The sequence below is a fragment of the Hipposideros armiger genome, unplaced genomic scaffold (genome assembly GCF_001890085.2).
Source record: "Hipposideros armiger isolate ML-2016 unplaced genomic scaffold, ASM189008v1 scaffold_746, whole genome shotgun sequence".
NCBI lineage: Eukaryota > Metazoa > Chordata > Mammalia > Chiroptera > Hipposideridae > Hipposideros > Hipposideros armiger.
In genome coordinates this window covers 437,221-464,016 of record NW_017732096.1, presented here as the reverse complement: position 1 = coordinate 464,016, position 26,796 = coordinate 437,221, and the positions used below count along the sequence as shown (strand labels likewise).

The 26,796-nt window shown below is 36.7% G+C and overlaps 1 protein-coding gene across 5 annotated transcripts in view; it reads left to right on the top strand.

Annotated features, from left to right (window-relative positions):
• The first annotated feature begins 9,433 nt into the window (after positions 1-9,433).
• ANKRD13C (ankyrin repeat domain 13C) overlaps positions 9,434-26,796 on the top strand; it is a 77,158-nt gene continuing 59,795 nt past the window's right edge. For 2 of the 5 annotated variants that reach the window (XR_002122300.1, XM_019628075.1), the window contains exon 1: positions 9,436-10,683. Coding sequence is in view for 3 of the 5 variants with exons in the window: in XM_019628075.1 (XP_019483620.1) it covers positions 10,239-10,683 (445 nt within the window). In the remaining 2 variants the exon portion in view is untranslated. Of the gene's footprint in view, positions 10,684-26,796 lie in introns of all 5 variants that reach the window. The other 3 variants (XR_002122301.1, XM_019628074.1, XM_019628073.1) reach the window with 3 other exon arrangements.

Here is a 26,796-nt window from a genome sequence, read left to right as displayed (position 1 = left end):
AGGGGAGGAAGGGGGAACTGAGGAATGTCTTTTCTTTAACCTTTTATTCCCCGGCAGAAGCAAAGCAGGTATACAGAAGCAAAAAGGAGCTGTTAGTTTTTTAGAGTCTTTGGGAGTAGCTGAAGTATAATTTTTAACGTGAGTCTGTCTGGCCTAGGGTCCGGGCCCAGATCCTTACACCATCAGCAAATATTTATTGAGGGCCCACTGTGCCAGACATTGGGAACAGCCATAGATATTAGGGTGAATATGACATAATCTCTAAACTTTTAGAATTTATATTCTAATGGGAGATACAGAAAAGTAAGTCAACAATTATACTATGGTGCAAATAAATGGTAAGTGATGGTGAAAGTACTGAATGTTCTGGAAGGACATAGGAGAAGCACCTCACCCAGACATAGATAAGGTGCTAGAGAAGTTTCTTGAAGATATTGAGGACTAATTTGAGACTTAGTGACCAGAGGAAGGAGGGTGGGGCTCAGCTCTTGATAGAGGGAATATTATGGATAAAAGCCTGGAGATATTTTGAGGAAACTTGCTCAGAAACTGACCAGACTGTTGTGTACAAACTTGAAGTGTCAAGATTATAGAAGTAAACAGGGTCTGTGCAGCCATGAAAATGTTTGTAATAATCCATGTTTGGTTCTTTGGACTTTATCTAGAAGGTTATTAAAGATTTTAAAAATATTATAAACATTTGAGACACACTGCAAGCACAATATTATTTAAAAATATATATATATGTATCACTAAGCTTAAGAAATAAAACAAAAATATCCTTTAAAAAAGGGAAAAAATCCAAAAACCAAAAATTAAAAGTACATACTTAATACAAACACACATGTGATGGAATTTCCTTGTGTATTCCTATGTGTATTACATGATGCTGAGTGAGCTCTGATGACTGATGGCTCTATGAATGAATGATGTCCACAATGTCCTGTCCTCAACAGCCCCATCCAGCTCCTGGAGACTCATGCCTATGACTTCTTTTATGGAGTCAACCCATCTCATATTTGATCTTCCTCTTTTCGTTCTGCCTGCTATTTTTTCCAGCACTATTGTCTTTTCCAAAGAACTCTGCCTTCTCATGATGTGCCTGAAGTAGGACAACTTCAGTTCTGTCATTTTGCCTCCAGCAACACTTCAGGCGTAATTTGCTCTAGGACCTACCCACTTGTTTGTTTTTCTGACACCCTCCAATGCCGCATGTCAAATAAATCATTTTTTTTTTCCCATCAGCCTTCTTCATTGTCCAACTTTTGCATCCATACATAATAAGTGGGAATATGAGGGTGTGGATGATCTTAGCCTTGGTCTCTAATGACACATCATTGCTCTTAATGATCTTTCCTACCTAATTCTTCCATTGCTGTCCTTTTGAGTCTCAGCCTTCTCTTGATTTCTTGGCTGCAGTCTTCATTTGAATTAGTGACAAAACCAAGATAAGCAAAATCTTTAACAATTTCAGTGTCTTCATTGTCAGTGTTAAAGTCGTGAATTTCTTCTGTAGCCATTATTTTTGTCTTGTTCTTTGATCTTCTTGATGTATCCCTGTTGCATTATAGCCTATTCCAATACCACCCCCCCTGCATTAGCCTCTAACCCTATTAAATTAGGAGGGAGTGCCTCGGTATGACTTGAGGCACGTAATCTCTCTGAGGGAGAGTCTCGGTATGACCGGAGGCCGGTAATGCTCTCTTTGGGGAGTGTCTCAGGTGACTGGGACCTATTGGAATGATAATAGTTATCTCCCCTGGGAGGACACAGTAACAAGTGTCCTGGGGCTATGTGGCGGATGTGTGAAGGCATAGGATTTGCTGGAACACAATGGGATATGTTAATGGAAAGAGGCCTTAAGGCACACAAATCACACACGGTTGCTAATTGATTGACAGCAGTTTTACTTCTTTGAAAATTCTCAATAAAAGCCATGCGCTGACCCGATTCGATTCGGAGCTCAGTCTTCTCTGGCTGAGTCCCTTGGTCTCGCTCAAATCTAACTTTTGTCTCTGACTTTATTCAATCTGCGTCGCACCTCACGAGACCCATTTGCCCTTGCCACGCTGGACGTGATATATCCCAACTGATGACATTTTTTTTTCCTTCATGTTCCATAGAAACCACTATCCTGAATTTGATATTATTATTCCTATACTTTTGATTTTGAATTTTAACTACACATGTAACTTTAAATAACATAAATAAATGGTTGAAGTGTGAGTAAAGTTGACCAGTTAAATTTGAATTTCAGATAAAAGAAAAAAAATTTTTTGTATAAGTATGTCTCAAATATTGAAAAGATATTTGCAATCCTTGCAATATTGTCTCATGCAGTATTTGGGACATTCTTAAATTAAAAATTGTTTAATCTGAATTCAAATTTAACTGGGTGTCCTGTAATTTTATTTGACTAATCTGGCAATCCAAGGGGTGAGCGGATGTGGTTGTTCTGCATAGGCATGCATCAGTGAAAAAATGAAAGCCAGAGAACAACAGTTTGGAGGAAGTTTTAAGTGATAGTAGCCTGAACTCAAGTATGGCCATTGTAAAATAAAGAGGAATGGTTCAATTGTAGAGCTATATGTGAGTTACAAAGGTCAAGATTTGGTGACTGGTTGAATGTGGGGCCATGGGAGATAGAGGGGTTAAAGATAATGCAAGTGATATATGGGTTTGGCTAGCGGGATTGCCGTTGGAGATGAATTCCATATTGGACGTGTTCACGTGGATGGTCTCTTGAGAAATATTTAGTCTAATCGATACAGCATGTAGTTGGATATATTCTGGGCAATAAAGTAATTTAAAATACAGAACCAGGAAGCCATGGACACAAGTACTGACCCTTATCCATTTAGGCCATTTAATCTCTATCTATTGTGTCTTAACTTTTTCTTTCGCTAAAAAACCCATTCATATCTGTGTTCTATCTTTTGTTTCAAGCCTTTGTTTGTGATCTAAAAATAATTTCATTTATAAACGATGCACTTTATCTTTTCCCTTTCATCTCATATTGACTTGTCCTCTCATTATGCTCCTGGCATCTTTCCTCTGTCCCTCTCCCCCGCCATAAGCCTGTGTGTTTCATCTGTCTCTGTGGAATTGCTTCCTTCTGGAACTTCCACAGCTATTGGCTCTGGGTTTCCTTGGCAACCCCTTCTTCTCTGAATTTTTCTGATTACCTAATCAAAATCTGACTAAATCACTAATAATCACTGATCAGAAATAGTAGAAGGTAAGGGAAGTGCCCAGCATTGCCTCAGAGAGAGGAAGTGGGCCAGCTTTAGAGAAAAAGGGAATATACCGAGACCTAGGGAGATGGTTGTAAAATGTGTGAAGAAGGTATTGATTTACATGGTGTGTTATTTTCATTTGTCAGTGCACTGTTAGCAGTGTTGTTAGGGGATGTTTAAGATGATAATTTCATTACCCGAGCAGCTGTATCATCTAGCCAAATAAAATTCTCCTAGGCCTTGCTCAACCAATATAGAGGATAGAAAATCATTTTCTAGATTATTGTGAAAACATGAAATATAAGCCTTCAGAGAAAAAGAAAAAAACAAGATGTAGTCTAAACTTGCTCTAATGTTTACATTAGAAATATATTAGTATACAATATAAAGAGAATTTAGTAGGATTAGTAACTACCAATCTTAACTTTAGGTCCATTGACACATTTATAAAATAACCAGTGAAATTTTATTCTTTTGTATAGTACATTCTATATTTCATAGCGATACTATTGCTGTTAGTAAATGAAGACTCCAGGATAGGGATTAGGTGCTTTGTCTAAGCTAACACAGGATCATTACATTTCTGCTAAAATTCAGAATATGCATCCTTAGAACCAGACTTAATCCTCTAGTCATTGTTGGGTATTAGTGTCCAGTAAGGCATTTAACAAATCCTCATTAGAAAAAGTTGAAAGACACACACTTATCAGATGGTACTTCTTACTGCTGTTCAAGTCAAATAGATCATTATTTGGGTTCTTCGCTATACCAGGAGGGAAATTAAGAAGTGCTAGTCTGTAGAACCACAGTATTATCTAGTAATGAAATAATTGAGTCATATAGTTGAGTTGTTTGATTAAATTCTATATTGGTAACATTTGAATAAAAGGTAAATATATTGTTTGGCAATAAAGTTATTTACTCCCTACATATTGATATAATTGAAAATCACAACATATTTCATCATATGTAGTCTGAGACACTGATAATAGGCACTTTTTTTTTTTTTAGCTGAGCCATCCCGCCACCTGTTGGCAGCTCAGGGGCAGCTCAGCTCGGCTGAGAATCGAACTGCTGTTGCTCAGAGCTCACACTGTTGAGCGAGCTCTTAACCAACTGAGCCACTTGGCTGGCCCAATAGGCACTTTTTTTATTTCCACATAAAATTTCACTTGTAATCTATGGGCGCAGGACTTTTCCTAACCGCTCTTGTGTTTGTCTCCCCATAATCTTTCTCAGCTCATTCTCATTATGAAATAGTTTTTCAGTTTGGAGGGCTTGGCCTCACCCTGTCTGGCTCAGAAATGAGTGCTGATTGGGCAAAGATGATCAGGGTAATCTCCTCCCACACAGAGATTTTTTCTGTTAACTCAGGCCTGAGCCAACCAACACTTTCCTGGACACAAGGATTGGACAGGGTCCTCTTATGAATGTCAGACACCAGACTTCTGTAGTTTCCAGCCATCCTTCTAGATCTGAAGGAAGAAGTACGTGGCCCCTGTTATCACTTGCAGCGATATTGTTCCTTTGAGGGAAGCTGGCCTCCTGAGGATGCTCTCAACAAGGAGAGGCTCCCTGAGTGTCACCGAGAAACTAACATGTGGTTTGGAGGGGGTCACTCTTTTTTTTTCCTTTGGAGAGGGTCACTCTGGAAGACATATCTCCTCACCTTTCTGTTATGTAAGCCCATAAATCCCTTTAAGCCATTTTCGATTGAATTTACTGTTATTCATAATTATAAAAAAAACAAGAAACCCAAAATGATATATCTACCGTTAGGCCTCACCTAAGAATCCAAGACAGTAGTAAACTTCAGTGTAGTCAGATTGGGATTATTTAAATTTATTTAGCAATGTAAGGATCTGGGCCCGGACCCTAGGCCAGACAGACTCACGTTAAAAATTATACTTCAGCTACTCCCAAAGACTCTAAAAAACTAACAGCTCCTTTTTGCTTCTGTATACCTGCTTTGCTTCTGCCGGGGAATAAAAGGTTAAAGAAAAGACATTCCTCAGTTCCCCCTTCCTCCCCTCGCTTTTATTTTAACATACCAAAAAGCCTCACAGCAGCAAACTGGCTCCTTGCTCCTATCTTAACACGCCAAAAGGCCTCACTGCAATTAACTCTCCCCTCGCTTTTATTTTAACATATCAAAAGGACAGTTGGCTCCCATGGCCCCTATCTTTATACTTCAAAGGTGTTTTCAAGTTTAGGGGACAGGCTGTGTGGTCAGCTCAACCCAGTTACGATATACTGTTAAAACATCTGAACATAAAACAGCACTGTTGTGATAGTGGAATGCGGTTTTTACTGGAATAACTACACGTTCTTTTTAACTTCTGTAACTTACTTTGCATATAGCCCTGCCTTATAAAAAGCCAGACCCCCGAGCCTGGTGGCCGTTCTCCTTTTAGCGGGGGAGACGGTCGCTGAGCTCAACTTAATAAAATCTTCGGAACCCTAATTTAATATCCAGCCTCTTTATTAATTGTCTGAACTTTACAGCATCTTGTCACTTTGTTTATAGTTATCTTCGTACGTTGTATATACTTTGGGGTTTTATGTTCTAATTGATTCATTCTACAAGTGTTTATTATGAACATTAAACACATTGTGTACCGGGGACGCAGATTTGCGTCTGTACATTTAAATGCCCCGTCCTCAATGTGTTAAGCATTCAGTATGTCACCATCTGTAAGGTACTGTGCATACAATGGTGGTAAACTTAGTTCCAGTACTCAGCTGAAAGGACTAGTTAAGGAGGCAGACAAGAATATCAAATAGGTATGCAAAAGTGACAATGGGAAATCAGAAATAAGGCAAAGGGGGGACACCTAATTCAGAATGGTGGGGTGTTGAATAGGGGAGGAGAGGCGGGGAGAGCAGGTGTCATGAAAGACTCCTAAGAAGGAGTTACTAATCTTTGTTTGGACCTCTTTGGCAGTATGGTAAAGCCTAGAGACCCCACTTCAGAACAATGTTTTCAAATGCATACTATAGTTTGGATTACAAAGGAAATATGAGGTATTAAAATAGGTATTGAAATATTTTTAAAAACAAATTTGTGATATAGTAATATATAGGCTGCTTTATTAGCTCATTAAAGAACAAGATCTAGTGGTGGGCTGAACTCTTAACATAGTTTTGAGGTAGTGATGAATGCACATGTTATTTTGATTACCTACAGCAATTGTAGTGATACAAAAATATCTGTGGTTTCTTTTGGTTGCAATAAAGCAGGTATTGCTAATACTATTGTGGTTTGTGGTCTACATTCATAATAGAAGGGATATGCTAAATTTTATTTAGAGTCTTAGCTTGATGTAATTTCCTGGACCCCTGAATTCTAGACCAAGTTTTAAAAACAAACAAACAAAATCTTGTGCTAAGAATACTATTTGAACTAATTTTAGACAGATTGAAGGAGGTATCTAGGTGAATGATATAGAAATGAATTTGGGTCATATGGAACAGCATGTGCAAAGGCATGGCTGCATGAGAGAGGGTAAGGGACTGTCAGATTGTATTGGTTAGCATGAAGAATGAATTTGGCATTGTGGTAGGAGGTGAAGCTGGAAAGACTGGCAAAATCTCATATCTTTGGAATATAAGTTGATTGTATATTATGATGATTAAAAGTGATTCTTTCTTTACTGTGTTTGAAATCCTTTGCAAACTCTCCATTTTCTACACAGAGTCCAAGTTTTATACAGTTGTTCTTTATAATGTAGCTCAGGCTTTTCTTTCTAGTCACATTTACCATCACTTTCCCTGTCACATGCTATGCTTCAATGATTCTCAGATATCATGCTGTATTTATACATACTATTCTCTTTACCTCTACTCATCAGCTGGATGATCGCTTCCTGTGCCTCAGTTACCTTATCTGTAAAATGGGGACTGTAAATACCTCATAGATTTTTTTTGTGGGGATTGTATCAACTAGTTATTGAAATTTGCTTGGAACAATGCCTAATGCATGGTAAGCTCTCAATAAATGATAGCTAATATTACCTATTATACCTTTCCCCCTTGTCTAATTGGCCAACTCCTACACCTTCTTTAAAACCCAGTCCGAACATTACCTCTTCCAGAAATATTTCCTGATCACCTGACTTTCATTTCCTTCAGATAAAATTAATAATTTCTTCTTTATTGTACCAGGATCTCATATAATTTCAATTCTTATATTTTTCACAATGTATTTTAATCTTATATTTCTAAATTATTTTTCCCTATTCTACTATGGAGCGCTTAAAAGTAAGGGCTGAACATTATTTTTGAAGTCTAAAGTTTTTTATTTTGGGGGGGAGGACACTTAGGAGTTTCCACATCTGTCCATGAATGGGAGCCACTAATAAGGTACTTTTAAATTCTGGGGCCAGTGATAAGATACTTCACAGATATAATGGTAGACTATTTGGTATAGGTTTTTTTTTTAATTAAAGTTTATTGGGGTGACAATTGTTAGCAATGGTATAGGTTTTCGATAATAACAGGATGCTGGCCACTCTTCTTGTACACATTATTTATATATTGATGTTTTCAAGGTTTTTTTCTAGACTGGATATTAATTTCTCTATATATAACTTCCTTAAGGCACTCAGTGACTTCTGTGGCATCAATTACTGCATAAATGATAACTCCTGAATCTTAACCCAGATCTCTGCCTCTTAAGGTTCATTTCAAAGTATCGTTCATATATATATATATATATATATATATATATATATATATATATGCCATCTAACTCCTGGGTGAGCAACTAGAACCTTCAATATGCCAAAACTGAACTCATTTTTAAAAAAATTCTTAAACCATCTTTAGCCTCACTCTTACTAACTTGGTTCATGCTCTCATTATCTTTTATCACCTGAATTAATGCATACTTAAAAAATTAATTTTTTTTCTGATTAATGAAAAGTAACTTTCTCATTGTAAAAAGAAATTCAAGCAATATGTGATTTAGCAATTCCATCTTCCAGAGATAACCACTGTTAACCCTATGTGATGTACATATTTTACCTTTTACACCCAAATATTAACACATTATTATTATCTATGCAGTAATCTCTCAGTTTCCTTGTCTCTCTAGTAGTCCCCTTGTAATCTTTTCTGAATACATACTTTTCCAAAGTATGAGTGAGTGAGTGACTTTTCTAAAAGGCATGCTATGCCCCTGTTTCACATCCCTAAAAGGCTTTCCATTTCTTTTAGGATAAAGTCTAAACTTTTAAGATGACTTACAAAGTTCTGCATGATCTGGCCCCTTCCTTTTTCTCTAGCCCTGCAGTCAGACTTGACTGTACTGTATACCAGCTTTAAGGCATTGGGCAAGGTTTTTCAACTGTCAAATGAAGATTGAAAATGATACTTATCACAAGGCGATAACTGCATATAAAGTGCCAAGCATACTGCCTGGTTTAGAGTTAATAAATATTGGCCATTATGGAAGAACAAAATGTACTTCTATATATGTGTTCAGTCTCTCTTGACATCTGAGTAGGGTCTTTTGAGGTGCTGATTGGGTAAAGCTTGCACAGAATTGAAACAATTTCCACCCCGCCCAAAAAAAAAAGAAAGAAAAGGACGAAAGGAAGAGGTTCAATACATTTGAAAGAAGATGGGAAGTGAAACCTGAGTGGCAGGGGAGCATGAAGAGAGAGACGCCAGTTCCTACTGCGTTATTTATTTATTTATTTATTTATTTATTTATTTGCGGGGAGATGGAGGTGGTAATACAGTTTAAGACAAGAGATTTGAGAGAAGCATCTGTCAGAGTAAATGGGACTTTGCAGAGATAAATGGGTTATCTTGAGGACATTTTGCTAACTTTCCTCCCCTCCAGTTCCCCACAGCTTTATTTTGTCAAGTCTCTATGGATGTCAGATTTACGTGTTTTTATTAGAACCTGACGCTCGGTCGAGGTTGGCCATGAACTAGTCAGTGATAGTCCAGTTACACAATTATTATTTGCCATCCTTCAGCGTCCACTCCCCATACTTAAACTCTGACGCCTGCCCGAAATTGATTAACAAATATTTGAGCGACCGTCCCTCTCTCTTTCTGCTGAATAGCCTCTTTTCCAAGGTCAGCCCCTAAACTCTTCTACGGTGACTTTTCTGACACAACACTAAAATTGGCCTCTCCCTTTTTTGTGCGACCCAGCTCCCGGCTTCCACTTCCTTCCTCTCGCGGTTCAAGATTGTATCCACTTGTCTCACTATCTTTCCTCCTGTACTGCGCTCCTTCGAGCCAGGGGTGGCGTTTTATAAATCTACTAGCTCAGCGAACGGCACAAAGTAGATGCTTAGCAAATGTTGACTGAATCACTGTCCGGGGCAGCTCAGTGACATCACATCCTGCGTGCAGGGCGTCCGTCTGCACTGCTCGGAGGGAGACCCGGAAGTCGGACGGCGTATAAGACATTTATTTGTAAGATGCATCGAATAGTTAAACGTAGACTGTTTCCGAACTTCCACAAGAAGCGCGGCCTCAGGGAGTGCCGGGTCTCAGCGTTCTAATTCCGAGACGCCAGCTTGGGGCGGAAACACGCGGCCGGGAAGGCGCGGACGCTCGGCTCCTCTCCCGGAATACAAGGTGCGGGGGCGGGAGCGGGCCGCTCACTTCTCGCGGTGTTTCCTCCCTTCTCCCTCCCGGCGGAGCTCTCGCGAGAGAAGCCAAGGGAAGATGGCCGTACCCTGCTTTTCGGGGTGAGGCAGTGGCGGCCGCTCCGGCGGCGGCGGCGGGGGTAGGGATCCTGCTGTCGTGGGCATCTGAGCTCTAGCTCCCCCCAGCGAGCGCACGTCCTTTCGTGCCTAGACGAGAGCCCGCTCTTCTTCCTCCGGGAGATGCGTTTGTTCCGGGCTCGGGGGGTCTCTGGGAGTTCATGCTGCGAAGGAGTCTCCGGGCCACCGCTCTAATCGCCTCGTGCCGCCGCAGCGCCCGTTCCGTCGCCGGCGGTTAGCCTCCGGGATCCCCTTTCAGCCCCTGGCGGCGGCGATGACCGGGGAGAAGATCCGCTCACTGCGGAGGGACCACAAGCCCAGCAAAGAAGAAGGGGACCTGCTGGAGCCCGGGGATGAGGAAGCGGCGGCTGCCCTCGGCGGCACCTTTACCGGAGGCAGGACTGGCACAGGCGGCAGCGGCAAGGTCGGCAAAGCCTGTCATAAGATCTTCAGTAACCATCACCACCGGCTGCAGCTGAAGACAGCTCCGGCCTCCTCCAACCCCCCCGGCGCCCCGGCCCTGCCGCTGCACAATTCCTCCGTAACCGCCACCTCCCCGTCCCAGACTCTTCTAGCGGGCACCAACCCCATTGCTGTCGTCGCAGATGGAGGCAGTTGCCCCGCACACTACCCGGTGCACGAGTGCGTCTTCAAGGGGGATGTGAGGAGGCTGTCTTCTCTCATCCGCACGCACAATATCGGGCAGAAAGATAATCACGGTGAGGAGTGCTCTCCCCGCTCCACCTCTCCTTCCCCTAACGGGGTGTGCCTCCCCAGGCCTCTGGAATCCTAGGCTCCTCTCCCACGGACCCTTCTTTCCCCGCCTGTGGCCAGCATCGGGGCCCAGGGCCCGTAAATCATGACGGATTCGGTAAACAGAATGCTAGTGGACAGGGGATGGGCTCTTGTGGGTGCAAAGGAATGTTTCCTCCTTGCCCACTTCAAAGTTTCTCGTGAGAAGCTGTTTTGTTTATGTGACAGGCCTTCAGTATGTGTTGTCTTGATTATAAGGTATTTTAGGTTGCCTCTCCTTCAACCTGGCTTGCTTGCTTTGTTTATGGAACTGTATTTCTTTCCTTGCTCTTCCCACCTCCCACCTTGGGATATGTCCCACTTTGGGACATATGGGTATATTGCCCACCTTCCTCCCTTACCCGGGTGCAGATCCCAACTTGAGTGCAACTGGTTGTGATTGCTACCTGCCATCAGGTTGTCTTTTTTTTCCACCCTGCTTTTAGGAAACTTACTCTGATACAGAGTGTCTACATTTTGCATTTAAGATGGCATTTAGAGTGCTTTGACTTCTAAAAGCCACATAGTACAAACTTGTTGGCATTTGATACCTAGAGCAAGTAAAATGACTTTTGAGTAGCTAAAATTTTGTTGGGGTACAGTTTTGAGATTTTTGTCTTGTTTTACATAGGTAATTCTAATAGTAATGTTTCATCTTGAAGACTGTAACTAAAAATAATACTGTGGTTTTTTCATTGTAACTTCATCATTGCCTATATGACAAAATGTAGCATTTGTTATTGAAGGACTTTATTTTTACTTTTTTGCCTTAACTCGTCAGCTGATTTTTTTCTGTTTCTTTAGTTTTAAGAACATAACATGATTGAGTTGACTTTTAAGCAACAGTAAATTTATTAATGAAAACTAATGTAAACACTGATATCCACAACATTACATAGATAGGCCATTTTAAACTAGGTATTTGGCAAATGTCGATAGCCCTGCTTTTAATACAACTGAACATGACTATTGCATACATTCAGTTAGAACACTTAACTGTGCTCAAAATAATTTAACACATTAATGAAATACTTGCCTGTGGAATAAGCTCCCTTAATTCCACTGGACTGTAGGCTTCTTATCTAAAATTAGGGCAAAAATTGAGATTAAAAGTAAGATTTCTATTGGTTGTATAATTTTCTAACAACTGCACTTGTATTCTGAATTTACAGTATTGTAATAATATCACTACCTGTCATTTATCGTAAATCAAATCCCCCTAAAAGTTCCTGAAAACTGCATCCAGTTTTTCATTCCTACATTTAATTTATTTAATCGTTTTACTATTATTACATCAAGCATAATATTGTTTGTTGATGGTAATTATGTTCTAACTCTTTGGAAAAGAGTTTTTAGTGGGAGATGTGTTGTAGCTTCGGGTTACTAGTGAATTATTAGGAAGTTTTTCAGATTTGGTCTTCATAGTAGCTATATACTATATGCTATGTGTGTATGTATGTTTTATTTTATGGCCATTGGCTTTCCAAGAAATATCCCTGAAAGCAGGTAAGTTTCCTTTAGTTAATTTTCTTTGAAAGAAGAGATAGATGAATATGATTGACAAAGTACAATTGTATAGTATGTTAGAACTCATTTTCTTGGTTGATCACAGAAATTACTGAATTGCAGGATCATTGGGCTTCCATATACTATAATCCAACATTTAGGAGTTAGTTTGTTAAAGTACAAATTCTGTTCAAAGTAATTAGAATCCTAAATACCCTTAAACTCTTGTCCGTAGCCCACTGAAATTCACTTTTTAAATTGCCTCCATATATCAAATGTTTGCATTGTACTTAGCTTCCCTTATATTGTTGAAATTTCTGGTGAATGTAACCAGTGTTTCACATACCTGTGGAAAGTGTAATTGTTTTTTTCCCTGCAAATACATTCTCATGTCCTGCAGTGAAGTCTCCTAGGAGGAGTAGCTTGTATTCAGTATGCTACTTCTTTAATCCCTTTTTCCCCTGGAGCTGCATAATTTCCCTGCTATTTTACGTTACTTTTACACTTGATAGTTGAGTAACCTGGATGCTTTGTTTAGATTATTTAGAATATTTCTCCTTTCAAATTACAAAAGATAAATACTTTTTAAGTCATCCAAACAAAAACAAGCTATGTGTTATAGTTGGATTGTTATAACATGATAAGTGCATAGCAGAATCATTTACTCATGCAGGTGCATAGCAGAGCCATTTAATCATACCACATTATATCACAGTTTCATATTCACTGTAGAGATTCCTTCCACGGCATTATAATGATGATGAGGATCATCATCATAGATACAATTTATTGAGTGTGTCAGTACTATGCTAAGTGTTTACATACATTATCATATTTAATTCTCACAGTGACCGTGCGAAAGCAGACAGTTTTATCTTTATTTTAAAGGTGGGAAAAGTAAGCCTTGAGACATAAGGAAACTTTTCTAAAGTTGCATACTTATTATAAGTTGCAAAGCTGGGAAATGAATTAATAACTAGAACTCCAAACAGTGGTCAACCTCTTTGTAAATATTTCTATTGATCAGGAAAGAAGTCAGGTCTAATAATGTGTATGTGGCAGTTTACAGCCAAGTTCTTTAATACATATGTTCACATTTAGTCCTTATAATAACCTTGTAGAGAGATTCTGCCATTAGACAGCTCTCAAAGTTTTTCTGTGGAGTCCAAATCTCTCACTCTTGTTTGGTCTGTGCCTTTTTTATTTAATGACACAGATAAATGGGCTACCTCATTCACATGATAGCCCTTTAGATATCTGATAAGAGCGATCATGTTCTGCTTATCTTCAGGTAAACATTCCTAACTTCTGTATTCATTCTTCATACGTAAGTAGCATCCTTAAAATGGTGCCTGAAACATAGTAAATGCTATGTGTGTGTTAAATAAGTAAAGGAAAATCTTCATCATCATCTTTTAGTGAAACTCTAGTTTGTTAATTCTTCTCTCTGAAGGCTAAACTTACTGCTGGAGCTATGATAGCCTCATAAGCAAAGACAAAACAGAGATTATACTTATTGCTCTAAGTAGCATACATTCAGTAATGTGTGTTACTAAAAAGCACTCATTAAGTAATGTGCAAGATTATGTTAATTTTTTAATATTGTGTTTTCCCAAGTGATTGGCTGTTTTCTCAAGAATGGAAACATTCTATCCATTCCTGCATTTATTTTTTTAACCTCAAGTGATTGCGACTCATCATATATGTAGTAACGCCTTTTTTTGGGTGGGTAAAAAATTATATTACATTACATTAAATGCACATAGATTTGTTAAACTTTGTATCTTCAGTATATCTTAAGTTATATACCACTTTTTTCTTAAGTATAGAATTAAAATTTAAAACTTAGCATTATTTCACATTGACTGTTTTCTCTGAATCACTTTTAGCCAAAGCATCATGGCGACATAACTTTTTCGAAATAATTGATGCTATTTATTTTTACTTCTTCACCTTTAGGACTGAGAGTGTTTGTGAAGCATATGGAAGACTTTCTTGATTTTGACAGTATTTCCTCTTTGTTAAACTTGTAATTTTGTTTTTTATCTTAAATGAGTTAAATGTCCGTAGAAGTTAAGTACCTTCTCTTGGATGTTCATCAGAACCAGCCTTTTCTAGATTGTGAAAATTTTCTGATCTATTCTGAGAGATTTGGCAATTTCTACTGCCTTTAATTATGTTGCCTGGCATGTGACAAGCCATCTTCTCTATACACAGTTAATTTTTATTTTTATTGAGTTGTAGTGTAATCTTCTTGAAGCTATTTTACACAGTGATTAGAGATTTCAAATTTGAGTTAAAATTCAACTTAGAGTATTCCTGCCAATTCGGGTAACTCATTGAAGTGATGACATGGTTAACTTGTAACATCTCTTCCGAGTAGCTGGCAGATTTCTTCAGACATGGATTTTAAAACATCTTAATTTTAGAGAGATTAAAAATGTGTGTTTGACAATTGAGGCAATAGGATAATGTGTTTGGTGCACATATGGTATGTTTATTCTGACATATTCTGTATAAATCTTTAAACTCCCTTTTAATATTATTTTCTCTGCTTTATTTTTGTTACTAAAATCTTCATGATAAGTGATGCAAGAGAATAATGAGTAATATGTCTGTTTGAGAAGAGGAGGCTACAAAGCTAAATTTTGCCTGGCAAAAAAATCTTGAATTAAGCCTTGAACAATTTTAGTCAGGAGGATTAAAATGATGGCACATCTTTAACAGAACACTAGTAGTTGTGTATCTGTTCTTGTGTTTTGTAGTCTTTTCTGAACTTTGTTTTTGAAAGGTAGATCTCATTTTCCCTTAGAAAAAAAGTGGTTTCTGGATACCCAAGATAATTTATAATCCTTTAGAGTATACACCTTCACTGGGCACAAGGGTGATTTGGTGGTGAATCCTGTCCCTGTGCTCATCTCCTGGGTTGATTCAGTTGATCTTAATGACTATAAGAATATGACCTTCTACCTTTCACCCCTTCCCGCATGTGCATCTCCAACAGAGTGGGACTGTGTGGGATAAGTGGCTGTGTTTCCTGATGCATCATTGTTAGCTCTTTAGAATGTGACCTGCCACTTAGTGGTAGGGACACATCTGCAGAGCTACCTCATAAGAGGGAGGGGGAAATCCTCTCCTCCTATTTCCTGTACTGAGCTACAATAAGAATAGGACTTCTGACCTTCCACTTTGGCAAAAAAGGAAGTAGAAATAAATGAGCAGTTATTGATTGACAGTGGTGTGTCCTGGCCATCCTCAGGGAGACAGGAGAATTCTGGAGTGCTCATTGGAGAATTGAGTATGTTTGCCCCAAGTTAATGTCATTCTAAAGTCATAGAAATCTGATGCAGAGCACAGTGTAATTGTCAGGATGCTTTGGGTTCTAGAAGAGAAGTGTAGTTTCTCAAAAACTGGATGGGGACTAGGCAGACAAACAATATGCTCCTATTCACATACCATTTATTTCATTGGAGGAGAGATGGACGGTACGTTTTAGAGCAAAACTGAAGTGTGTAAAACTGGGTTAGGAAAAAGGGAAAAGGTCTTTATTTTCTAACTGAAGGTTATGAATGGCGTTATCAGGATATGTTAGGTTCAACTGTGTGGTTTAGTTGAATTTCATCTATTCTTGATCCTGTTAGTCTTGTTGAAATCCCAAAGATTATCGGCAATGCTAGAAGGCCATCTTTATATTTGGAGTCAGAGCTGTGTTTGAGATCATGCTTCTCTACAAACGTTTTTTGTTGTTGTTGTTGTTTAAATGAAATTATACTATTAACGGCTGAAATAAGTAGTATAATAATATCTACCTCTTGGAGCATTATAGTCTCAAATGGGAGACTGCACTTGAAAATATCTTTTTCTGAAGGCTTATATAATAGTCATACTCATTAAAATAAACATCTAGCTCTCACTTTTGATGTTAAGTACCTCCCAGCAGAAGACATTCTTGTTTTTGAGGTCTAGATAGGACTTCGGTTGTGGGTTTATCTGACACTTGAATTTATATTGCCTGTCAGTCTGCTACCAGGTTAGGTTTATTAGATTCTCCTATTAGGCATCTGTAGTCTGCTCCTGGCGAACCTCCATTCCGTGCATGCCGTAGGTGCCTATCAGGCATGTGAATGCATGATATCTCTTACTCAGCACTGTACTGCATTCTTTAAGGCCACATGTGTAGTCTTGCATGTCCTCTTATGCATACAAGCATATATCCTTTGGCTGGCTTTCATAGAGTCATGTGGAGACCTGCGTTGTCCCGGGGTGAAATGCTTTTTGGAGCGTAAAAACAGATTTTAACACTATTCTAATGGTTCTTTATAGTGTTTTTCTTTTCTTTGTTCATTTATTCCTTTGTATAACAGATATATCCTGAGCTCACAATATGTGATAAACCGTGTTTTAGGTGCTGGGGTTAGAGCAGTGAACAAAACCCCCTGCTCTTGTGGAACTTACCTTTAAAAGGGGAAGATAAATAAGAAACAAACCAATAAATACATGTTAATGATAAATACAGAGTAACATAAAGGAGGATGAGGAGGATAGAGAGTGCTGGGAGTTTAGGGGAGGGGAGGGAGTGATGACCTCATTGAGGTCAGGGCCAGGGAAGCCATCAATGATAAAGAAACGTAAGCATTTACCTAAAGAAAATTAGGGAGCAGATATCTGGCAGAACAGAGTCTGGGCAGAGAACAGCAAATGCGAAGGTCCAGTGTTCAAGGAATAGGAAGGAGGCCAGTGTGGCCGGAACAGGGGAGAGTGGGTGGAGATAGGAGATTGGAGAGGTATCGGGTTAGCCCGGAGAACTTTTGGACCATTGTTAAGGATTTGGGCTTTTACGCTGCGCAATGTAGGAAGCAAGTGGGGGAGGGTTTTGAGGAGGGAGTGATCCAATCTGATTTAAAAGGCTCACTCTGGCGGCTATTGAAGCAGAAGCTTGGGTGGCTAACGCTGCTACCTAATAAGTTGAGGGTAGCTGTGGACATAATGAGAAGGTAGAGCTGGTTAGGAGTTGAAGATGGATTGGATGTAGTGTGCTCATTTGTGAGTGTTAACATGTAGTACAGTACCATTTATGAGAGAAAATAAAAAATTCTCCCTCACTGCCTGCTTGGATGGGACTTGAGGGGGTCTGTGGAAGCCAGAGCAGTGTTGCTTTTAGTGCTTGTAATGTCCTGCTTTGTTCCCTAGTTAGGGCGCACATCAAGTCAAAACTATTTTTGTAGTAATACAAATTCATTGCTTGCCTTTATCACTGAGCTGACATTTTCACTGATGGTACAAAAGCAGTGGTGCGTGAAATTGTTGGAACTTTAGCACAAATCACAGCACTAAACTGCTAGTAGACATTGTATTACTGCTGTGTACTTGCAATAAAAAAAAGAGAAAAGGAAAAAAAAGCCGTTTTAATGTCTTTGATGAAGTTGTAGAAATCATTAATTTTGTTAAGTATTAATCTCTAGTACATATCTTTTTGATGTTCTTTATGACATAATGTGGATATGCTTGATGTTTGCATGATGAAGGGAAAACATTTTGTGCAGTTGTTGAGTTGTAAGCCAAACTAGCTGCTTTTGTTGTGGAACGTTATTTTTTACTTTAAAAAAACAAAAACCAAAAAATAGTTACAAACTATGGTTGTTTCAATTTGGATATTTGCCAGCCATTTTCTGGAAAATGAATGAAGTTATCCTGTGATTTAATGAAAACAATTGACAGTATTTGTTGCCAGTGAAAAAATTCAAGCTTTGAAACGAAAATTAGAATTTGCAAAACTTGTCTCTGTCACTTTAAGTTTGATGGCTTCCCAGTATTTAAGACTGTTCTGGTCAGATTGGTGATATTACCAAATGTGATTGTTTTGATTTTGGATAGTGAAATGTGTTGACATTTGGAAGATCTGCATAACTCAGTCAACCAATATTTTTTAGATGATCTATGCATAATGTTATAAAATCATGTATCAGTAAAAGATATATTCCAAGTGCAAGAGAAACCAATGGATTTCAATGTAATATAGTACAAAAGGTTTACCGATGTGGTTTTACTCATAGATTTCACATTGCAATTTACCTTTAACTTACTGAGTTTTGGTGTAGTATCAAAGAATACCCCCAATTATTTGAAAAGGCTATTAAAATACTCCTTTTTTCGACTGCATATCTTTTGAATCTGTGTTTACTTCATATACTTCAGTCCAAAACAATATTTACGCCCAGTTAAATGCAGAAACAGTTATAAAAATCTAGCTGTCTTCTATGAAGCCAGACATTAATTTATTTTAATTTTTAATTAAAGAATTTAAAATAGCACCAAATTTGTTATTTATTTTTGTTTGTTTTGGAAGAATGCAATTTTTTTTCATAAAAAAATCTATTTTAGCATATAATGGGTTTATTGTAGTTTTAAAATTAATAAATAAAATTTTAAACATTTAATTTTAATTTCTAATATGGTAAATATCAATACATTTATTTTTATAAAAGATTTTTGGGATTTGCAGTAATTCTTTAGAATATAAATGGGTCTTGAGACCAAAAAGTTTAAAACTGTTGGCATAGTAAAAAGAATAAGGATTGTAGAGCCATGACTCCCGCAATTTCTAGATACCGGTATGTAATTTTAGGAAATTACTTAACTCTTATTAACTTTATTTTTCATACCTGAGAAATAGTAATAATATTTATCTCACCGTGTTTTGGAGCAAATTAAATAAGATAAAGTATATAAAGTATATAGCTTAGTGCCAGACACATATAATAGATAACCCATAAATGCTAGCCATTTGGCTGATAATTTGCATACTTTACTACTATAGTGGTCTTATTGTTACTGGAATGTTTTTTACTCATTTAACAAAACAGTTAAGATTTGTTTACTCAGAACCAAGGAATCCAATTTTAGATTTAAAAACTACATTGTAAAAAGTTGGCAGGTTATTTTAAGTTTTTGTATTCTTTGTGTAACAAATTAGCTTAAGTAGCAAATTGAGGACTTAAAAAACCACGAGGATAGTAAATGAAGGTGACTAGGATATTTGATCCCTGAGTTTCATGATGCACTTGGTCAGTAGATTTAATGTAGTGTTGGCTAGGTGAAGATGATGATGTTGATGATTATTTTGCACTTAAAATATTGAAATCACAATATGTTATTTGGTGTCCTTACGTATAGTATTTATTTCTGATTATGTTCTTACCTGTAAAATGAGAGGGGTCGGATTGTTGAGTTCAAAGTCATTTCTAGTTTGTGAATATTTTGTAAATATGATTATTTTGGATTTGTAATGGGAAGTTTCCTTTGCAACTTCAGTAGCTACTGATGCTTGTACCTTTTCATCTATGTGTTCTTGGGTGGTTTAAGAAAACAGAGTAACTATCTAGGTGTGTCTTTTACCCATTCAGTTAACCTCCTTGGCAGCAACTAGTGTTAATATTTCCTTGTTTTTCTCCTGAAAGATAGGGAAGTGAACAGAGAGAGCTATTACTACCCTTTCTACTATTAGGACAAAAATGGATATTCAGAAATTATATGTTTGATTTTAAATGAATCCTTCCCTCTCCCCCTCTCCCTTCCCCCACCCCTCTTCCTTCCCTCTGCACCCCCTCCCCCCTCCCCATCCCCTCTTCCTCTCTCTCACACACATTGTCAAATTTATATCTCTAGGCTAGAGTTCTTGGAGTTCCAGGTTTTGTAATCTCTCCACTGAGGAATCTCAGAGGTATTTCATAATACACTTGTCCAAAATCGAGTTACCATTTTCCACCTCACTCCTTCCCAACTAACTGACCACCCAGTCTTTCAGTAAATCATGTCTTGAACTATCCAGTTGGTTAAGTCTCAGTCATTGGGGCTATCCTTTGTCTTATCCCCTTCTCTTACCCGTACACATCAATTAACAAGTTATTTTAAATAAGTCTACTGTCTCCAAACCACCACTTTGAGACCAACCAATTTTTATTATCTTTTCCCTGGAATACTGCATCAGAATCATAACCAGTCTCTCTTTGTCCCTCTCTATTCCATTCTCTGTATGGTAACAAGAGTGATTTTAAAATGTAATTTGTATCATGTCACATTCCTGCTCAAGATCCTTTAATGCCTTATCCACTTTAAAGCAAGTTCATATTTCTTAGCATAGTTATAGAGCTCTGCATGATTTGGCCCTTGCCTACTTCTCTGTTATAATCTTGTACAAATCCCTCCTTTTTTACTTTGTTCTGACCATACTTGTTTTCTTTCAGTTCTTTGAATTTGCATGTTATTTCTGGCCTCTGTCTGCAGTGCTTTTCTTCTCATTCTTTTGTTTCTTCATCCCTACTTATCTTTTAGATCTCATTTTCAGTGTTATCTTTTTAGAGAGATTTTCCTGACTGAAGTATCAAAAAGTATGTCTCCCTTTATTATTTTCAATCTTAGCCTTTTGTTCTTTTTCTTAATACCTACCACAATCTATTTTGTTTTATTTTAAATTTATCTTGCTGTCTTTTATGAATATAAACTTCATGAGGCCAGGAATTATTTCTAGTTTGTTAATGGTTGAATCTCTAATGTCTAGTACTGCCTACCACATAGTAATGCTCAGTAAATTTTTACTGACTAAAAAAGAATGGATTTTACTTCCCGATAAAATGTTGGAGAAATTACAGAACCTACAAACACCGCTTCTAACTTTACAATTATAATTAAAATACAATAATGACACTAGAATCAAGTAAACTAGATTATGAGATAAATTTTTAATAACAGTAATGTAATAACAGTAATGTAATTTATATGTAGAAATTATATTGATGATTGACAGGTGTTCTGTCCTGGAAGTAATGCAATATGACATGAAACCCTTACTGATTAGAGCAAGGGTCTACAAACATTTAATTAAGGGCAAGATAGTAAACATTACAGGTTTGCAGGTCATAAAAATGTAGCCATAAACAGTTCATAAACAATCAGCACATGGCTGTGTTCCAGTAAAGCTTAATTTATGTCACATTCCTGAATTACAGGATGAGAAAGTTTCTAATCTGGTAAACAGATGGCAAGAACAATTTTGTGCCCTATAGCAAGCCTACCCCTTCCTTTGGCCTTCATTTATTGCTGTTATTAGGACTTAAAACAATAGAAAAATATCAAGGTATTTCTAGGATCTTAATTTGAATAGAGATGTTCACAACAAAGAAGCAAGTGGGCAAGAAAGCTTATTGTAGTTCAGAGCTGGACTGACCTAGGTGATGCTTATTAAGGTAAAATGAGTCTAGTAAAAAGTCCTTTGTAAATTAAAAAAAAATATATATATATATATATGTTTTGTCATATATATATATATATATATATATATATATATATATATCCATCCCACAGATGAAAACAAAATGGAATAATGAAAATAATCAATCTAGAAAAAAGTAAGCAAGGTGAGAAAAAGGAACATAGAACCAACAGGACAAATAGAAAACACAAAGCAGGATGGTAGATTTAAATCCCAGTATATCAGCAAGTGTACTATATGAAACTGGATTAAATGCTGCAGTTAAAAAACATGGTTGTACTGTATGAAAAAAACATCTGACCACATGCAGTTGGAAACACATCTAAAATATAATGATGTATAAAAGTTGAAATGAAAGGAATTGAATTATATATTTCATGCAAATATCAATCCAGAAAAGTTGTTATAGTTCTGTTAACATCACAGTAGGTTTCAAAGCGGAAAATACCTGAGTTAGAGATGCCTCATAATGAAAAGTCATTCAGTGAACCAAGAAAATATAAAGACTTGATTTGTACTTAATAATTACATAGCCTGAAAATATATTAAGGAAAAACGAAGAAAAAACACAGAAACCCCTAATTATAGTGGGAAAATTTAACATTCCTCCTTTGTAACAACAAACCAACAAAAAAACACTAAGGATATAAAATATATGAACAACACAATTAATAAACTGGATCTAGTAGATTTATATGAAATACTGCACCCAACAACTATAGGGTACATGTTCTTCTCAAGAATAGAGAAAGCATTTACAAAAATTGACCAGACTTGATCATAAAGCAAATCTCAACATGTTTCAGAGGATTGAAATTATCATGAGTCTGTTCTCTGATTATAATGCAGTTAAACCAGAAATTATTAATAAAAAGATAAAGACGTATTAGGAAAAAGGCTGAAAAATCAACCATCTAAGAATTCATTTCAAGAAATTAGGGAAAAAAAAGAAATTAGAAAAAGAACAACTTAATTTGCTAAATTTTCCAATTTGGTATTTTACCGAAATAAAATAGAAGAAAGGAGATAATAAAAGAGCAGGAATCATTGAATTACAATAACAAACATTAAGTAGCAACATGCCAAAACTTTGTTCTCAAAAAATATGTGTAAAATTAATAAACCTCAGACTGATAAAAAAAAAACAAAAAAAAAATTACAAATATGAATGAAAAGTGGGGCATCTATATAAATCCTAATGTCATCAATAAATTGTAAAAGGATATTGTGAACAAAATGTATGTCAATAAATGACAGTTTAAATGACGTGGGCAGAATCCTAGAAAAATTTAATTTGTCAAAATTAACACAAAAAGAAATTAGAAAAGTACTGTTGTCATTATTAAAGACAATGAATCAATAATAAAAATGTTCACTAAAAGGAAACTCCATGGCTAGACTGTTTCAAATGTATTTTAAACATTTAGGGAAAAGAACACCAGAACCTTTCCAATTACATTACCTAATTATGAAAACATTTGAATTTGCAACCCTTGCCTAAGGTAATTCCTGTTGCAATTTAATTATTGGGCTTTTGGAACTATTGATATTATTCAGATTGGTTGCTCCACTAAGCTTTTTCTTATGGCTTTATTCACAAATGCTTTTGACTTTTTGAATGTCAGATGCGTATGCGAAGGATTTGGTATTCATAAATGAACAAAATATATATATCAAGTCATCCTGAGGTTAATCAATGAGACAGATGTTTACACTTAAAATTAAAAGTAGAGTTTAGTGTGAAAAGTGCTGCAATCAGTAAGTAGGTATAGAGGGCTTTGGAGGAGAGCAGGACATCTGCTTTGCCTAGCACAGGGCAGAGAAGGCTTCACTGAAGAGATGATGTTTGAGGTAGGTCCTGAAAGGTGAATACTAATATGCCAGGCAGATGGTGAAGGAACACTTAGGAAGGATCGACAAAATGTATGTAAAAGCAGGAGAATATGAAGTTCAAATGAGATACAGGGTGAAGAAGAAAATAGAAGAAAGAAAGGTGAGTATATATCATCAAGAAACTTTTATGCCATGTTAAATATAAAATATGGAATGCTTTCAGTCTCTTGAGTGGAAATGTAACATGGTCAAATTTTGTTTTAAAAATATTATTCCAGTATAGAGAGGAGATTGAAATGGGACAAGACTGGATGTAGGGAGAATATTAGAAGGTTGTTATAATAGGTATTCAGATAAGATAATGAGAGTTTCAGCTGGAGAGGAGGCAATAGGAATTAGTAAAGGCTTGGGTTTTGGCATAGTTGATGCTGAGCTTTTGTTTCTGGAACTAATTTGTCAACAAGTTTGTTTACTTTTTATGACTATTTAGTCTTGATAGTCATAGATTGTGAATGCAAACTTATGAAATATGGTTCAATATGGTTTAGAAAAGGAAGTAGATGATCTTATGTAGACCAAATTGGATATTGATACTTATATATGTGGATTTTTTTTTTTTGCATTTTGAGACAGAGAAATGGTTTTCTTTTGTAGTGTATTTTTTTTAATTGAGGTATACTTGACATATGATATTATATTAGTTTTAGGTCTACAGCATAATAACTCCATATTTGTATACATTGCAAAATGATCACGGTAAATCTAGTTAACATCTGTCACCTTAGATAGTTACAAAATTTTTTTCTTGTGATGAGAACTTTTAAGATTCATTCTTTTAGCAGCTTTCAAATATGTAATACAGTAGTATTAACTTTAGTTGCCATGCTGTACATTATTTATTGTACATGGCTTATTTATTTTATGATTCCCTTTGACTTCTCCCGTTTTGCCCACTCCCCAACCCCCACATCTGGCAGCCACCAATCTGTAAGCTTGGGTTTGTTTGTTTGTTTGTTTTTAGATTCCACACATAAGTAAGATATGGTATTATTCTTTCTCTGTCTCGCTTATTTTACTTAACATAATGCCCTCGAGGTCCATACACTTTGTCATAAATGGCAAGATTTCATTCTTTTTTATGGCTGAATAATATTCCATTGCACATAATATTCCATTATAAATACATTCCAATGTATTTCATATTTTCTTTATCCATGCATCTGTCCATGGACACTGAGGTTATTTCCATATCTTGCCTCTTGTAAATAATGCTGCAGTGACATGGGGATATGTCTTTTAGAGTCAATAGTTTTGTTTTCTTTCTTTTTTAAAAAAGTAATATCCATTTTATTTTATTTTTTATTTTTTTTAATTAGTTTATTGGGGTGACAATGGTTAGTAAAGTTACATAGGTTTCAGGTGTACAATTCTGTTTTTGTTTTCTTTTGATAGTTACCCAAAAGTGCTGGTCATAAGGTAGTTCTATTTTTAATTTTTTTGAGGAACCCCCCATACTGTGTTTTCCATAGTGGCTGCACCAATTTACATTGCTACCAACAGTGCACAAGGGTTCCCTTTTCTCCCTATTCTTGCCAATTTTGTTACCTTTTGACTTTTTAATAATTTCCATTCTAACAGATGTGAGGTGATATCTCATGGTTTTGATTTGGATTTCCCTGATGATTAGTGATGTTGAGTATCTTTTCATGTACTTGTTGGCCATCTGTATAGTTTCTGTGGAAAAAAAAGTCTATTCAGATCCTCTGACCATTTTTTAATCAGATTGTTTGTTTGCTCTTGAATTGTATGATTTGCAGATATTTTCTCCCATTCCATAGGTTGCCTTTTCATTTTGTTGATGGTTTCTTTTGCTGTGCAGAAGTTTTTTAGTTTGATGTATTATCACTTGATTATTTTTGCTTTTGTTGCCTTTGCTTTTGGTTTCTAATGAAAAAAGCATCATCAAGACCGATGTCAAGGAGCTTACTGCCAGTGCTTTCTTCTAGGTCTCACACTCAAGGCTTTAATCCATTTCGAATTAGTTTTTGTGTATGGCTTAAGATAGTGGTCTGGTTTCATCCTTTTGCATGTGGCTCTCCGTTTTCCCACTACCATTTATTGAAGAGACTGTCCTTTTTCTTTTATATGTCTTTGGCTCCTTTGTCATAAATTAATTGACCATATATACATGGGTTTATTTCTGGGCCCTCTATTCTGTTCCATTGAGACCTGTATGTCTTTTTTTTATGCCAGTGCTGTGGTGTTTTGATTGCTATAGCTTTGTAATGTGGTTTGAAATTGTGGAGCCTGCTACCTCCTGCTTTGTTCTTCTTTCTCAAGATTGCTTTGGCTATTCGGGGTCTTACATGTGATTTCTTTTACTTGGTATTATGCTGAAGACTTTAAAGGCACTGAATAGTTTGTTAAGCTGACCTACATGGTTTCTAAGCTGATATCAGTAGATGACTATGTTTAAAATTGTTCTTCAGCATTTTTATTTACTGTTTGAACTGAACATGATGTTAGTAGAAAAATTATGCTTTATGGAGAGTTCTTGTACAGAAGAGTCAACTGAGAGCCCCTAACCTTATAGTTTGTTTTTTTGTTTGCTTTTTTTTTTTTGGCTGGGGTGTGGGGGTGGGGTAGGAAGGATTTGGTGGTAGGGAATAGAAAATTCACTGACATAGTTTTGTCTTTTTAGAGTTTTTTTTTTTAGTGTCTTTTGAGATAGGTATATGATTACAACATGAGGAGAGAGAAATCAGTTTCACTGACTTCATATACAAAAATACCTACAGTGAAAAATACTATTCCATATTGAATCATGCAACAATACTGTTCTAAAACCAAAAAAATACTTTTCATTGGCCTTATCAATTTTATTCTTACCCATATAAATTTTTCTAACATTATGACAGCATTTTGAGAAGCTGTCTCACTCTAAAGGGTGTGAAATTTGAGGGGGATTGAAGTTTGTCTTTCTGGAAAATAGCTTATACCAATAACTTTTAGTAACCATGTCTTGCTTCAGAGTATGATTATTAACAATGTGTATTATAGTAATTTTCTATTTCAACTAGGTTGAGTTCAGAGGTGTTAAAACTGGGGAATGTATTGCCTAGTCAGTAATGAAAATTTGTACTTTAGATCTTAGTTTCTGAAAACCATAATGTGAATTATGTCCCAAAGTCTGTCTGTTTTTGTTCCTAATAGTTAAAACCAAGAGATTTACTGTAATCCAGTTTTTTTTTGTAAAATCACTTATAGATACAATTTAAATTTGGTGAGTTTATTTGTGTCTTATAAATTTTATATAAAATGCCATCTTGCTGTCTTCGCCAACAATTCTCATTCTCTTCCAGCTTTATTATGCAAAAGGTGTGTGTGCGTGTGCGTGTGTGTGTGCGTGTGCGTGTGTGTGCGTGTGCGTGTG